Source organism: Perognathus longimembris, chromosome 23 (assembly GCF_023159225.1).
Source record: "Perognathus longimembris pacificus isolate PPM17 chromosome 23, ASM2315922v1, whole genome shotgun sequence".
NCBI lineage: Eukaryota > Metazoa > Chordata > Mammalia > Rodentia > Heteromyidae > Perognathus > Perognathus longimembris.
Genome location: NC_063183.1, coordinates 27272816 through 27286655, shown reverse-complemented (window position 1 = coordinate 27286655; position 13840 = coordinate 27272816). Strand labels below are relative to the sequence as shown.

Below are 13840 nucleotides of genomic sequence, written 5' to 3'. Positions count from 1 at the left end.
GGTGCTGGTACTGGGGCTTGAACTCTGGGCCTGCACACTGTCCATGAGCTATTGTGCTCAAGGCCAGCACTCTACCACTTGAGCCACAGCTCCACTTCCAGCTTTTTGGTGATTAACTGGAGGTAATTCTCATGGATTTTCCTGTCTGGGCTGGCTTCAAACCTCAATTCTCAGAACTCAGCCTCTCCAATAGCTAGTATTACAAGCGTGAGCCACAAACACCTAGGCAAGAGTTCTTAAATTTACCCTCAAATCTGATATAATAAGCTTTTAAGAAGCAACTAAAGGGCTGGGGATATAGCCTAGTGGCAAGAGTGCCTGCCTCGGATACACGAGGCCCTAGGTTCGATTCCCCAGCACCACATATACAGAAAACGGCCAGAAGCGGCGCTGTGGCTCAAATGGCAGAGTGCTAGCCTTGAGCGGGAAGAAGCCAGGGACAGTCAGTGCTCAGGCCCTGAGTCCAAGGCCCAGGACTGGCCAAAAAAAAAAAAAAAAAAGAAGCAACTAAAATCAAGCTGATCATCCACTTCCCTACATTAACAACTGCGTAGATTACACCAATGAGAATAAATCCCCAAGAAATTACTCCTGGAATTTCAGAATCACAATATAAACAATATACAATATTCACCTGGTAAAATAAAATTAAAATACAGAGTTGTAACTTTTCGTTCCCCTTCTTTTTTTGGTACTATGGATTGAACACAGAGGGTCTAAGATTCAGCTTGAATTTCTTTTTTTTTTTTTTTTTGCCAGTCCTGGGGCTTGAACTCAGGGCCTAGGCACTGTCCCTGAGCTTCTTTTGCTCAAGGCTAGCACTTTACCACTTGAGCCACAGCACCACTTCCAGCCTTTTCTAAGAAGTGTTATTGGAGATAAGAATCCATTATAGACTTTCCTGCCTGGGCTGGCTTGGAACAACAATCTTCAGATCTTAGCCTCTTGAGTAGCTAGGATTACAGTTGTTAGCCCACAGTGCCTGGCTAAATTTTTTTTTTTTTTTTGGCCAGTCCTGGGCCTTGGACTCAGGGCCTGAGCACTGTCCCTGGCTTCTTTTTGCTCAAGGCTAGCACTCTGCCACTTGAGCCACAGCACCATCTCTGGCCTTTTCTATATATGTGGTGCTGGGGAATTGAACCCAGGGCTTCATGTATAAAAGGCAAGCACTCTTGCCACTAGGCCATATTCCCAGCCCGTGGCTGAAAATTTTAATGTGTGGAAGAAAATGCAATCAAATCAAAAGTCTACACTGAACATATGTGGAAAAGATATTTAATTGTAAAATAGAAAAGTAGGCCAGAGTACAGTTTTAAGGGCAATTGCTTCTTTATACAGCATAGGTAATCTAGAGGGGTTTTAGGGTTAAACATTTTTCATAAAGCAATTAACACATTGAAAAATAAAGCAAGAAAAAAGGGGAGGAGCTTGAAGGTATGTTTTACAAAACAAAACAAAAAAGAATGAACAGTCAATCTGCATAAGGTCCATATACTGTGGAAGTCTAGAACTTTCTGAGATCAAGTCCCACACTGAGCTGTGACAGGGAAAAAGGGAGATTTATGGGAGATTTATTTCTAACACCAACTGTGGTACAAAAAGGGTTTTGTTCTGCATACAAAACCAAAATTTTTTTTCCATAAGAATAATTTCCTGGGGGGAGGGCCAGGGAGGAAGATATGTCCATGAAACATATTTCAGAAATCCATATGCATTGAGTTTTGCAAAAGCATTATTTTAAAATCCAGTGCCTTAAAGTGCTTTCATGTGGAAACCATGATGAAAGGCACAGAATACAGGTTCACGTCCCCACAATGAAATTAAAAAAAAAACAAACATATAGTTTTCTTTTTTTTTTTGCAATTTGCAAATTCAAGTTTATGTGGTAAGCCGCTCCTTCTGAAGAACATTGTCATTCCAATAAAACCAGCTTACTTAACTTTCAATGACCTATAGACTAAAAGGGTATTTTTCTTTCCTGGAAATTTGCATCATCTTTATGGGAAAAAAATACTTATGCATGTGATGCATTCGAAATTATAAAACGTGCAGAATATGTACAAACAGAAAAAAAAGCTTTAAAATATTTGCTTCATATTACATGTCAATCTACTTGGGCATAGATGAAATTGAACAGATATAAAAAATTCTTGCTTTCTAAAAGAAAAAAAAATGTTTTCAGAGAATCTGAGACAACTTAAAGCTGTGCGGAGATTTCCTGGGAGACGTTTTCTCTTCATCGAGAAGATTAAACCTACAAGAGTATTATCAGCATCGGTCCACCATAATTATATAACATTTGGTCTAATCAACAACGATCACCCTTAAAACTGTTCTGCTTCTGAGAAATTAAGGTTTTTTTTGTACTAAATTCAAAAAGAATTCACAATAACAGTGACTTATTGTGGGTTTTGGATCTCTTAAACAATCTTTATCAACTTATTTGAAACTGTAAAAAAAAAACCAACAAAAACTATTTACAGAATTCAGTTTTAAATACATTTCACAAGTTCTCGAGTCAAGTTTTATGTTACAAGAATTCAGAGCTCATGGCTTAAGTCCAATTATCAATAATCTGTAGTCTCTGTTCTGCAGGGTTTCCATGACTCTACCCTCAGAGGGCGCAGTTCCGGATTGCATTCTTTCTTGACCAAAAATTAAAATTGAACTATGTGTTCATTTCAACTAGACAGCTTCTTTATTTGTCTGAAGACGGGTCATAGCTTCTAGTTTCTGTCTGTAGGCCTCTGCTTCCTGCTCTTTTTTAAGAAGCTGCTGCCGATACTTCTGTGCTTCTCGATTGGCTTCGTCCAGCTGTTTCTGAAGAGCTTCTCTCTCCTAGTTAAAAAAGAAAAAAAGTTTTCCTTCACTTTTTGCACAAATACACTAATACATACAATACAAGCACGTGCCCTTCAAATAAATGAAACAATCTGCAGTAGCCATCCACTGATATTTCCTAGACATCTCACCTTTCTGACCAGTAATTACGCCTGCCATTTGGTCTTCACATTAGGAGACATCGATTGCTTTCTATTCTCAAGGGGGTTATTTCATAATTAGAAATAAGAGTAACAGAAGACACATACATTGAGGACCTTTACTTATAGATATACTATAAAAACTAGAGAAGAGTTTGAAAAGATACAACTGAACTTCTATATCTCTATAAGAGATGCTTTTATCTAAAGGTTCCAATTAAAAATGGCATTTATTGAGCACCTACTAAAGGATAAAGCAGAGTATCTTCTATAAATAACATGCCTCTTAAATATGATGCCCATGTTACAGATGAGAAAAATGGCACTCAGATAAGGTAGCTTTCCCAAGATTGCACTGTGAGGAATTGGACTCCTGAGCCTCTGCTATTACTTGTTTTATTTTCATTTGCCAGTACTGGGGCTTAAACTCACGGCCTGGACCCAGTCCCTGAGCTTCCTCCCCTACCCCTCAAGGCGAGAGTTCTATCACTTAAGCCTTATCTTCACTTCCAGTTTTTGTTTTGACATCTGCCAGTTAATAGGACTCAAGGACTTGCCTAAGCTGACCTGGCACCAGATCGTCCTATCTTTGCCTCTGGAATAGCTAGGATTGCAGTCATGTGCCACAGTGCACAACCCTATTAACTTTTTTTGTATTTTTCTGGCCAGTCCTAGGGCTTGAACTCTGGGCCTGGGTGCTGTCCCTGGCCTCCTTTTGTTCAAGGCTGGCACTCAACCACTTGAGCCACAGTGCTACTTCCAGCTTTTTCTGTGATTAATTGGAGGTAAGAGTCTCTCAGACTTTGCTGCCTAGACTGGCTTTGAACTGTGAGCCTCAGATCTCAGCCTTCTGAGTAGCTAGGATTACAGGTATGAGCCAAAGAGTGCCTAGCTCCTATTATTCATTTTAAAACAATCTTCCTCTACAAAGGTAAGCCAGCTACCTCACATGTAACATTAAGAGTAGTGGCCTAAAATACCAGTACCAACAAATCAATAAACTATACACTCTAAAGTGAGGGGTGGGTGGCTCAGGCCTGTAATCCTAGCTAGAAGAAGTGAAGCTGTAGCTTAAGTACTGCCTGGAGCAAACAAAAAGCTTAGAGATAAAGCCTAGACCTTGAGTTCAAGCCCCAGGTTACAAGACAAAGGACTGCTGCTTATCTCCCAATTTAAGCCATGCCTACCCCTACCCAGAAGCCTCTGGAACATCCCTGCCCCTCCACTCACATCCTTCTTACAGTAATTCCAAGAAAGGTGACTTGAAGAAAGATGACAAGCTTCAGGTAAGCAAGTATCACTAGTCACCAGTACCTGAATGCAGGACTAAGCAGGACTTAGTGCATAGCACTGAGTAAGGAGGGAAGACTGAAGGGCCAGGCCATTTCCCTGCCAGCTAGATCTTGTCTCCAGCTGGAGTGCTCTGAGCCTTGCAAGTTTTCTAAAAGTTTACTTGTGTAGGGTTATACAACGAGGTACATGCCTGTAATTCCAGCTACCTGGCATCAGGGTTTAAAGCCATGGAGCAAAAAGTTAGTGAGATCCCATCACAGCAAACAAGCAAAGTAGGTACACACCTATAATCTCTGCTGCTGGGAGGAATTCCTAAGATTATGGCTCCTAACAGCCCTGGGCAAAAAAAAGTTTTTAAGATAGTATGTGAAAAATCCTAAAGCCAAAAAAAAAAAAAAAAAAATCTAAGCCTAGTAAGCCAAACTCTACAACTTTCATCTCTCTCTCTCTATATATATATATGTATATTATATAGACCATACTGTAATATAAAGGGAATAATAGTCATTTCTGCCTACTAGGCCAATAAAAGATGCACACACAGCACATTTTTTGCTTTATCTAGAAAATCTGAGTGACAAAGATCCTTGGTGGGCTGGGTAGAGTGTTTGCCTAGCATGCACGAGAACTGGGTTTCCTCAGTACCACATTAGAAAAAAAAAAAAAGAAAAGAAAAGCTGGTAGTGCTATGGCTCAAGGGGTAGAGCACTAGCCTTGAGCACCCAGGCCCAGAGTTCAAGAAGAAAAACCATTGGACTACCCTTTTTAGTACATACTAAAAATGTGACTGAAGAACACAACCATTTTAAGTGTTTTCAATTTTTATTTGTATCTCAGTAATTCAGGTGTAAGGAAGAGATCTTTCTGTCATCTCTTTTCAAAGCAAAAATCCCTGAAAAGTAGAAAACATTACTTATTTTACTCAGAGAGCCTTTGCTTCTTTTGGCTTGCTGAATGTTTACTGAGTATACATTTACATGCAAGACAATTCCTTAATGGAACAGCAATTTGGCTGGTTTAGCTTTATTTTTTTTTGGCAGAGTTGAGGATCAAACTCAGGACCTTGCACTTGCCAGGCAAGCGCTCTTCCATTGAGGTAAATCCCCAGTCTTAATTTGGTTGTTTTAAAGGGTGCTTCAGTGAGAACTGATCTGTGACAAGCTCATCATTTTAAGATATTCAAATCTGTATTTTACACGAGCTATTATAGTGATGTATCATCTACATTTAATGAGCATCTACTCTAGGCCCTCCGTTGCACTAAACCTGCAAGGGTATTCTCATTTAATCCTTACAACAATCTTGTATTATAAGCACTACTTTTTCTATTTTTTTTTTAATTGATGGGGAAGTTTGAATGGTGAATAGCTTAATAAGGATCATACAATCAAAAAAGTATAAAATCTGATTTGATTCCACCCTCATATTCTTTGTGTGTGTGTGTGTGTGTGTGTGTGTGTGTGTGTGTGTGTATGCAAATTGGTGTGTCAGTATTGGGGCTAGAATGGAGAGGCTCAAGCTCTCACCTGACTCTTGCTCAAAGCTGGCACTCCAGGACTTTATACTATTTCTCTACTTCCAGCTCATTTTGCTAGTTAGTTGGAGATAAAAATCTCAGATTTGGCTAGCTGGGCAGGCTTCAAACCAAAATCCTCAGATGTCAGTCTCCTAAGTAGCTAGGATTACAAAGGTGAGAGCTACACACCCAGCTCTAAATGTATTTTAAAGAATTTGCTTTGCTTTGTTTTCTAAAAAGTAAGCTGATTTGCAATCTGTTTCCTTGTGTATAAACTTCAATTTTCTTTCTTTTTTTTTTTGTGGTACAGGGGCTGAAACCCAGAGCCCTTTGCTTTGCTAGGCAGAGTCCCTACTTAGTGACATGGGAGCTAGGCTCCCAGCCCCAATTTTCCAACCACTCTGGGCCAAATAGGATACATCTTATTTTTACAAATTAAGTCTTCTTGAAATACAGCCCAGCCTAGTCCCTTCCAAACTGTCCAAGGCTGCTTTCTGGCTTGTAAAGTCAGATGATTTCTATCTGGCTTTCTATACAAAAACTGTTACTTAAGAAAGAAATAGGATTATATAAACGTTGAACCTCGGGTAGATCAAGAAGAAAACAGATTAATAAAAGAGATTAAAAAGGTGCCAAATAAAACATGTGTAAAGTTTACAGAGATTTATTTATTTATTTGGGCTTTTGAGACAGGGTCTTGCTATGTAGCCCAGGTTGGCCTGGAAATCATGAGTCTTCCTGTTTCAACTTCCCAAGTGCTGGTGTTACAGGTATGCACCTCTTCGCCCGGCCTAGAAGTCAATTTTTAAAAGAACACTAAAGATCTCAATGCATTCTTGGTTAAAGAACACAAATATTTTATTGAAAATAAATAAACAGGGCTGGGGATATGGCCTAGTGGCAAAAGTGCTTGCCTCGTATACATGAAGCCCTGGGTTCAATTCCCCAGCACCACATATACAGAAAATGGCCAGAAGTGGCGCTGTAACTCAAGTGGCAGAGTGCTAGCCTTGAGCAAAAAAGAAGCCAGGGACAGTGCTCAGGCCCTGAGTCCAAGGCCCAGGACTGGCAAAACAAACAAACAAACAAACAAACAAACGTGGCTGGGGGAGGGAAGTCTAGTAGCAGAGGGCTTGCCTGGATGCATGGGGCCCTGTGTTTGATCCTTAGCACCTCACACACATAAACACAAAAGTCTACTTCCAAAAAACAAAGGCAAATCTCAAAAATCAATAAAATCCACTTACAGGGGCTGGGAATATGGCCTAGTACTTGCCTCCTATACATGAAGCCCTGGGTTCGATTCCTCAGCACCACATATATAGAAAATGGCCAGAAGTGGCGCTGTGGCTCAAGAGGTAGAGTGCTAGCCTTGAGCAAAAAGAAGCCAGGGACAGTGCTCAGGCCCTGAGTCCAAGGCCCAGGACTGGCCAAAAAATAAATAAATAAATAATTCCATTAACATGTTCTTCTCTACCTCCATGATTAAGAAAATGTCTTTCATAAGTTCACGTAAATACATAATAGGAAATTCTGTGTCTTATCATGTACTCATTCATTACACTTCTCCCTCACACAGGCACAAAGATTAAGTTCAATTTGGAACAAGCCAATGCTTCATACTTATGGAAGACATCTATGAATAACATACTTCCTCCAAAAAATACTTTCCATACAGTACTATCAAAATGTGAGGCATTATTGCAGCTTAGTCTTACTCAGATCTTCCCCTCCAAACCCACTTGATTTCCTGTACTGTCACAATGCTGCTGCTGAAATTTGTAACGAATTATCTTCAGTTTTAATTTTTCCAGAGATCATGGCAAAAACGTTTCCAAATGTTAGTTGGAAAACTCTGTAAATATAAATAAACACATAGCATCTCCTCACTGGCAGTCAGTCACTCTGGGGCTGTGGACCAGGGACACAGAGAGAAAAGTCACGTGCTACATTTTACCTCATGGGTTAATTTTTAAATTTCTTGATAGAGTTTCCCACTACTCTTGGGCATTGCAGGATGCCACCCAGCCTCTTCCCACCCAAGGCCAGTGGGACATGACTAGCCATGACAACTGAAAATACCTCCACACACAGCCCAATGGCCTTAGGGTCAGAACTGTCCTAGCTGCAGATGGCTGCTTTACAGCAATATACAAGTGGGCCCCAAAGGTAGCTATTGGGTCATCTATGAATACACATTCAAAAGCATGAGTTCATGTATAGGAAAATGATTACCTGGTTTGATGTACACATTGGAGGTCATCTCTTCATCTCTTCGCCTCTACCAACTACACTCACTGTGTCAAAGTCTGTGCAATAGCCCTAAAAGGTCATGTGACTTTGACTTGAGCATTTCCAGTCATAGAAATCAAGATTTCCATGACCAGGAAGTCTACTGAAAACCCAGTCACACCAACAAAACCCACTGCTCTTTATCCCAAGCTAAAGGCCATCTCCTACACTTCCTCCCCCGTGGTCCTACTCAATTCTATGTCTCAGTTCTTCCCTCCTTATTTGTAACTATTCTTAGTCTCTGCTCGAAGAGAGGAATCAGGCAGAACTCGGGAGGAAACAGCGATTTTCACTGGTTCTTAGTCGTAAAAGCACAGGCTACACACTCATTGTTTAAAATGCATAACTGCTCAACTGAATAAGCTTGCATTTAATAAACATTCAGGAATTTTAAAACACTTTATTATGTAGTCAAGCAATTTTTCACCCTATATGCCTGAAAAAGATCATTTGACAAATGAGGAGTATTACCTAAGTATAGTAACACTGTTCATGAAATAGTTTGTAAACAAAAACTATAATAATATACATCACTTTAAGTTTAGTAAATTTAAAAACGCACACTCAGTAACTAAAGTTGTAATTTTAGCACTGTGGTTAAACGATTAATCAGATCTTGTTTTTGTGCTTTTAGGCAGGGTGCTTCCATGTAGCTCAGGCTGGCCTTGAACTAGCCATCCTCCTGCTGTAACCTCCCCCAAGGGCTGGGCTGACAGGCATGTTTGGCCTTCACTAGCCGAATAGATTCTCAACTCAAACAGTGTTATTATTTGTGATTAGGACCAAAGATGTGCTAATCCAAATTTAAGTAAATGAGAAAGGTATACTCTAATTGTCTTTTGTAATGCTTAGTGACTTCAAAAAATTTCTATGGTAAACAGAGCCTTCATAAATATTCATCAACTTTATTACACATATATCAGATACTATGGTCATACGGATAACGAGTATGTAGAATTCTCATAAACCTTGACTTGAACATACCATTCTAAATTATTTCAATTTGGGAGAAACCCAAAAGTGAGACTCAGAAAGGTAAGGTAACTGGCCTCACAGTGCACAGGTCAAGATGTGATATCAAAACCCAGCTTACTTGGTTTCGGGTTCAATGCTGACACAGCACTTGCTCTTTCAAAGTTACTCAGCAGTGACTATTTTCCCTTGATATAAAAAATTACAAACTCAGGAAATATAAAATTATAGTCATATGATTTTTAAAAAGAAGAGATAACCTGTGAAGTAACTATGATGTTATAATACAAGCTAGTTTGAGAGAAAGGATAGAAGTTGAATCCTATCAGCAGTATAAGTTAAGTTTTAAAGGATTAAGTAATTACCTTTTGCTTTTAAAAAAACCTGAGCAGTCTGGGGGTTGGGGATATGGCCTAGTGGCAAGAGCACTTGCCTCGTATACATGAGGCCCTGGGTTAAATTCCCCAGCACCACATATATAGAAAATGGCCAGAAGTGGCGCTGTGACTCAAGTGGCAGAGTGCTAGCCTTGAGCAAAAGGGAGCCAGGGACAGTGTTCAGGCCCTGAGTACAAGCCCTAGGACTGGCCAAAATAAAAACAAACAAACAAACAAAAAAACCTGAGCAGTCTGAAAAGCATCAGTCTTCTTTAAGAAGACCCTCAGCTCAATTAGGTATTTGCATTGCATTTTTGAAAGGAAAAATCATATATAGAGTAGTATTTCCCTTCAGTGATTTGTGAAAATGGTATGTATAGAAAGTTTAACAGAAAATCAAGGATGGAATAAAAGAACCAAAGACATTCAGTGTTACTAGGATGACAGACTGTTACAAACAAATTCTTCACTCATGCATTCATTCATTCAATATTTATTTATTGAGGGCTTGCTATATGTAGAAGGCAAAAAAAATTTAAACAAAATGATAATACTATGCACTTTCATTCTGCATATGAAAACACTGTCAGTAATAAATATAAATGACAAAAATAATAAAGAAAAATAAATGGAATTTATTTTGGATGACTGCGGCAAAACACACCGGGTAAAAGACTCCTTACTTCTATTTCTGCGGACTCCACCCGGTTTTCAATTATTTCGATACACTGTCTCTTAGCCGGTGGCTCTTCACTTATGACTGTTTCTTCAGCGATATCAGTGGCTGGTACTGTCAGTACTAAAATAAAAAGGTGTACCCATTAATTTATTCTCAGGCAGGCTTAGTACAGATAGACACACCTTGACATTGGCAATGCTACTCATCTAAGAATAGTCCAAAAGCAATTTTAAAACACCAACTTTTTATGATGATGTCCATTTTTTTCTTCTTCATTTTCTGGTCTACTGAAATCTACTTGCTGAAGTTTTGCTTTGTTTTTTTTAGTTTTATGTATAATAATACATCCATTTATATGGATCAAAAGGGAAAACTGTATTTGACCGGCCTACTTGGCGGGGAGGGGGGAGGTGTCTCATGTCTGCCCAGGCTAACAAAAATAATAGCTTATATGAATTTCTTACATACTATGCTTATATTAGTTTGTGTGAAAACAAATGTGAATATACATATACATTCAAATATATGTGTTACCTTCTTCTTCACTGGCTTTTTTCATTTCCTATATTCATAGAGAGTTTTTCTATTCCTGCATAACATCCCTTCATGTGGACAGATCAGTAGAAAAAGCCTTTTGTAAACACATTACTGGACTAGTGGTCTTGTTCCAGTGGTTTTGTAGCTCTCTCCGTAAATGTGACCATAAGGTGGGGCTGTTCTCATACAGCAGCCTAGTACCATGTTAAATAGTCAGCTGGGAAAAATGGATTGTCTGGTGCCTTTTTTTTGTTGTTGACAAAATATTATTTTAAAAGCTGTCAGTTTATTGTAAACAGAAATGAAAGCAATAGTAAAACTAATGTCAATAAGTGCCATGTAATTTAAGGCATGAAAAATATGGAGTATGAAGTGTTTTATTTCTCTTTATTCATATTACACTTACAAATTAACTCAGAAAGAACGGAGAAGTTCTATATGTTTCATTGAACTGTCTGCATACTGCACATATTCATGTGGCAGTTTTTTGAGAACTGAGAATAAACTGAACACACAGACAGAAAACTTTCTGGAAAGGTCTACCACCAACCTTGCTGCCCATCAGGCATGGTCACAATGATGGGCTGCCCTATCCCACTGGTGGGGATAGAGTGCAGATTTCCCAGCTGAATTCCGTCGGTGACTATTGTGATGACTTGCTGGCCCCCTGAGCTAACCACTTGCTGAATTGCTCCATCTACAGATTCTGCAGTGACCACTTCCTCTGTGGCCACAACTGGAAGAAAAGAAAAAAAAAGGTAAAAATCAGTGAAGACATCAAGTAGCGTGACTAGAATTTTATTCTTGCTTCATCTGCTACTTTTGCTTTCTCTGCTTCTTTCCAGCACAGGACAACTTTCTTTTCTTTTGCCAGTCCTGGGGCTTGAACTTGGGGCCTGAGCACTGTCCCTGGCTTCTTTTTGCTCAAGGCTAGCACTCTGCCACTTGAGCCACAGCGACACTTCTGGCCATTTTCTATATATGTGGTGCTGGGGAATCGAACCCAGGGTTTCATGTATACGAGGCAAGCACTCTTGCCAGTAGGCCATATTCCCAGCTCCCACAGGGCAACTTTTACATGTTTTGTTTTTTTTTTGCCAGTCCTAGGCCGTGAACTCAGGGCCTGAGCACTGTCCTTGGCTTCTTTTTTGCTCAAGGCTAGCACTCTGCCACTTGAGCCACAGCGCCACTTCTGGCCATTTTCTGTATATGTGGTGCTGAGGAATCGAACCCAGGGCCTCATGTATACGAGGCAAGCACTCTTGCCACTAGGCCATATTCCAAGCCCCCACAGGGCAACTTTTACATGGTTTTTAAGGCAGGTCTTTGCGGTGATTGAGATATCTAGGTGAATAGACACAACTTATAACCACGAAGTTCCAAACACCTTTTCATGACTGCATGTAAGTAAGCAATTTCTTTTAGCTGTAGAAGGTATAAATATAAGATGACTGAAAGACAAGACAAAGGTTTTATTGGCCTAATGAAATTCCACAATTCAAAAGAGAACTTTGAATATGGTCCCATTCTATTCACATTTATATATGAGTTGGCATATAGCATAAATAATATCCCTTTTGGATTGACTGAACAAGGGTTGCTCTGATAAGCAGAACATAGATCTGGTACTACATGGTAGTGAACAATTAATATATGAACATTTACATAAATAAAATTCCCAAACATTTATGAGCAGTTCAAAGAAGATTCTGGAGGTGAGAAGCAGAAGCTCTGGCCTTGCCTGGGCAAAGAAATCACAAGTTAATGTTGTCAAAAATCCTTTCCTACAGGCAATCCTATACCTAAGTAGCTACCAGTCCCGCAAGAATTCCACAGAAATGTTCTCAGAAGTTTTACTCAGAAAGTAAAAAACTAGAAATAAGCCAGGTTCCAGTGGCTCAAGCCTGTAATCCTAGCTATTCACGAGACTGATATCTGAGGATCATGGTTCAAGCCTAGGCAGGAAAATCCATTTGACTCTCATCTCCAATTAACCAGGACATCAGAAGTAGCCTGTGGCTCAAAGTGGTAGAGTCATAGGCTTATGTGAAAAAAAGGCTCACAGACAGCGGTCCCGGCCCTGAGAGCAAGCCCCAAGACTGACAAAACAACAACCAAAAAAAAAAAAAAAAAAAAAACCCAACAAAACCCAAGGGCCAGAAATGTGGCTTAGTGGTAGAGTGCTTGCCTAGTATGCATGAGGCTCCAAGTTCAATTCCTCAGCACCACATAAACAAAAAAGGCCAGAAGTGGCGCTGTGGCTCAATTGGTAGATTGCTAGCCTTGAGCAAAAAGATGCCAAAGACAGTGCTCAGGCCCTGAGTTCAAGCCCCAGGATTAGCAAATAACAACAACAACAACCAGCAAACAAACAAAAACCCAAACTAGAAATAACCCAGATACTTATTGGCCATAAGAAATCATGGGACAATCATATGTTGGAATACTACACAGTAATCAAAAGCAAAGCAAAACGTGGATGAATCTGACAAACCCACCTGAGTGATTTAAAATAGACACAAGAACATATACTGTTTCTCCTTTTATAAATTGAGCGATGATTACAGAGAAGTGATTTATTTTCTTTCTTTTTTTGCCAGTCCTGGGGCTTGAACTCAGGGCCTGGGCACTGTTCCTGAGCTTTTTCTCAAGGTTAGCAGCCTACCACTTGAGCAACAGTGCTCCTTCTGGCTTTTTCTGTATATGTAGTACTGAGAAATGGAACCCAGGACTTCATGCATGTTAGGCAAACACTCTACCACTAAACTGCATTCTCAGCCCAGGAGTGATCATTTTGTGATAATTTATCTAACTGTATATTTATGATTTATGAACTTTTTATACATGGGTTATACTGCAGTTAAAATCATCAAAATAGCCAGGCAACAGTGGCTCGTGCCTCTAATTCTAGCTACTCAGGAAGATAAGATTAAGGTTCATAGCCAGCCTGGACATGGAAGTCCTTGAGACTCTTATCTTCAATTAGCCACTAAAAAGCCAGAAGTGGAGCTGTGGCTCAAATGGTAGAATACAAGCCTTGAGCAAAAGAGATTAGGGACAGCACCCAGATCCTGAGTTCAAGCCCCAGGACCAGCACATACCGCATCAAAAGAAATGATTACTACACATGGAATTTTCAGAAAACTATAATATCTCATTTTTAAAAGGACAGAAAGGCTGGGAATGTGGTTTA

At 39.7% G+C, this 13840-nt stretch overlaps 1 protein-coding gene across 6 annotated transcripts in view; it reads right to left on the bottom strand.

Annotated features, from left to right (window-relative positions):
• Window positions 1-1259: 1259 nt before the first annotated feature.
• Window positions 1260-13840, bottom strand: part of Gabpb1 (GA binding protein transcription factor subunit beta 1) — a 40992-nt gene continuing 28411 nt past the window's right edge. For 4 of the 6 annotated variants that reach the window (XM_048333142.1, XM_048333140.1, XM_048333139.1 and 1 more), the window contains exons 7-9: window positions 11198-11383; window positions 10115-10230; window positions 1260-2838 (exon numbers count right to left, since the gene is read on the bottom strand). In XM_048333142.1, the coding sequence (XP_048189099.1) occupies window positions 2686-2838; window positions 10115-10230; window positions 11198-11383 (455 nt within the window). In that variant the 3' untranslated portion in view covers window positions 1260-2685. Of the gene's footprint in view, window positions 2839-10095; window positions 10231-11197; window positions 11384-13840 lie in introns of all 6 variants that reach the window. The other 2 variants (XM_048333144.1, XM_048333143.1) reach the window with 1 other exon arrangement.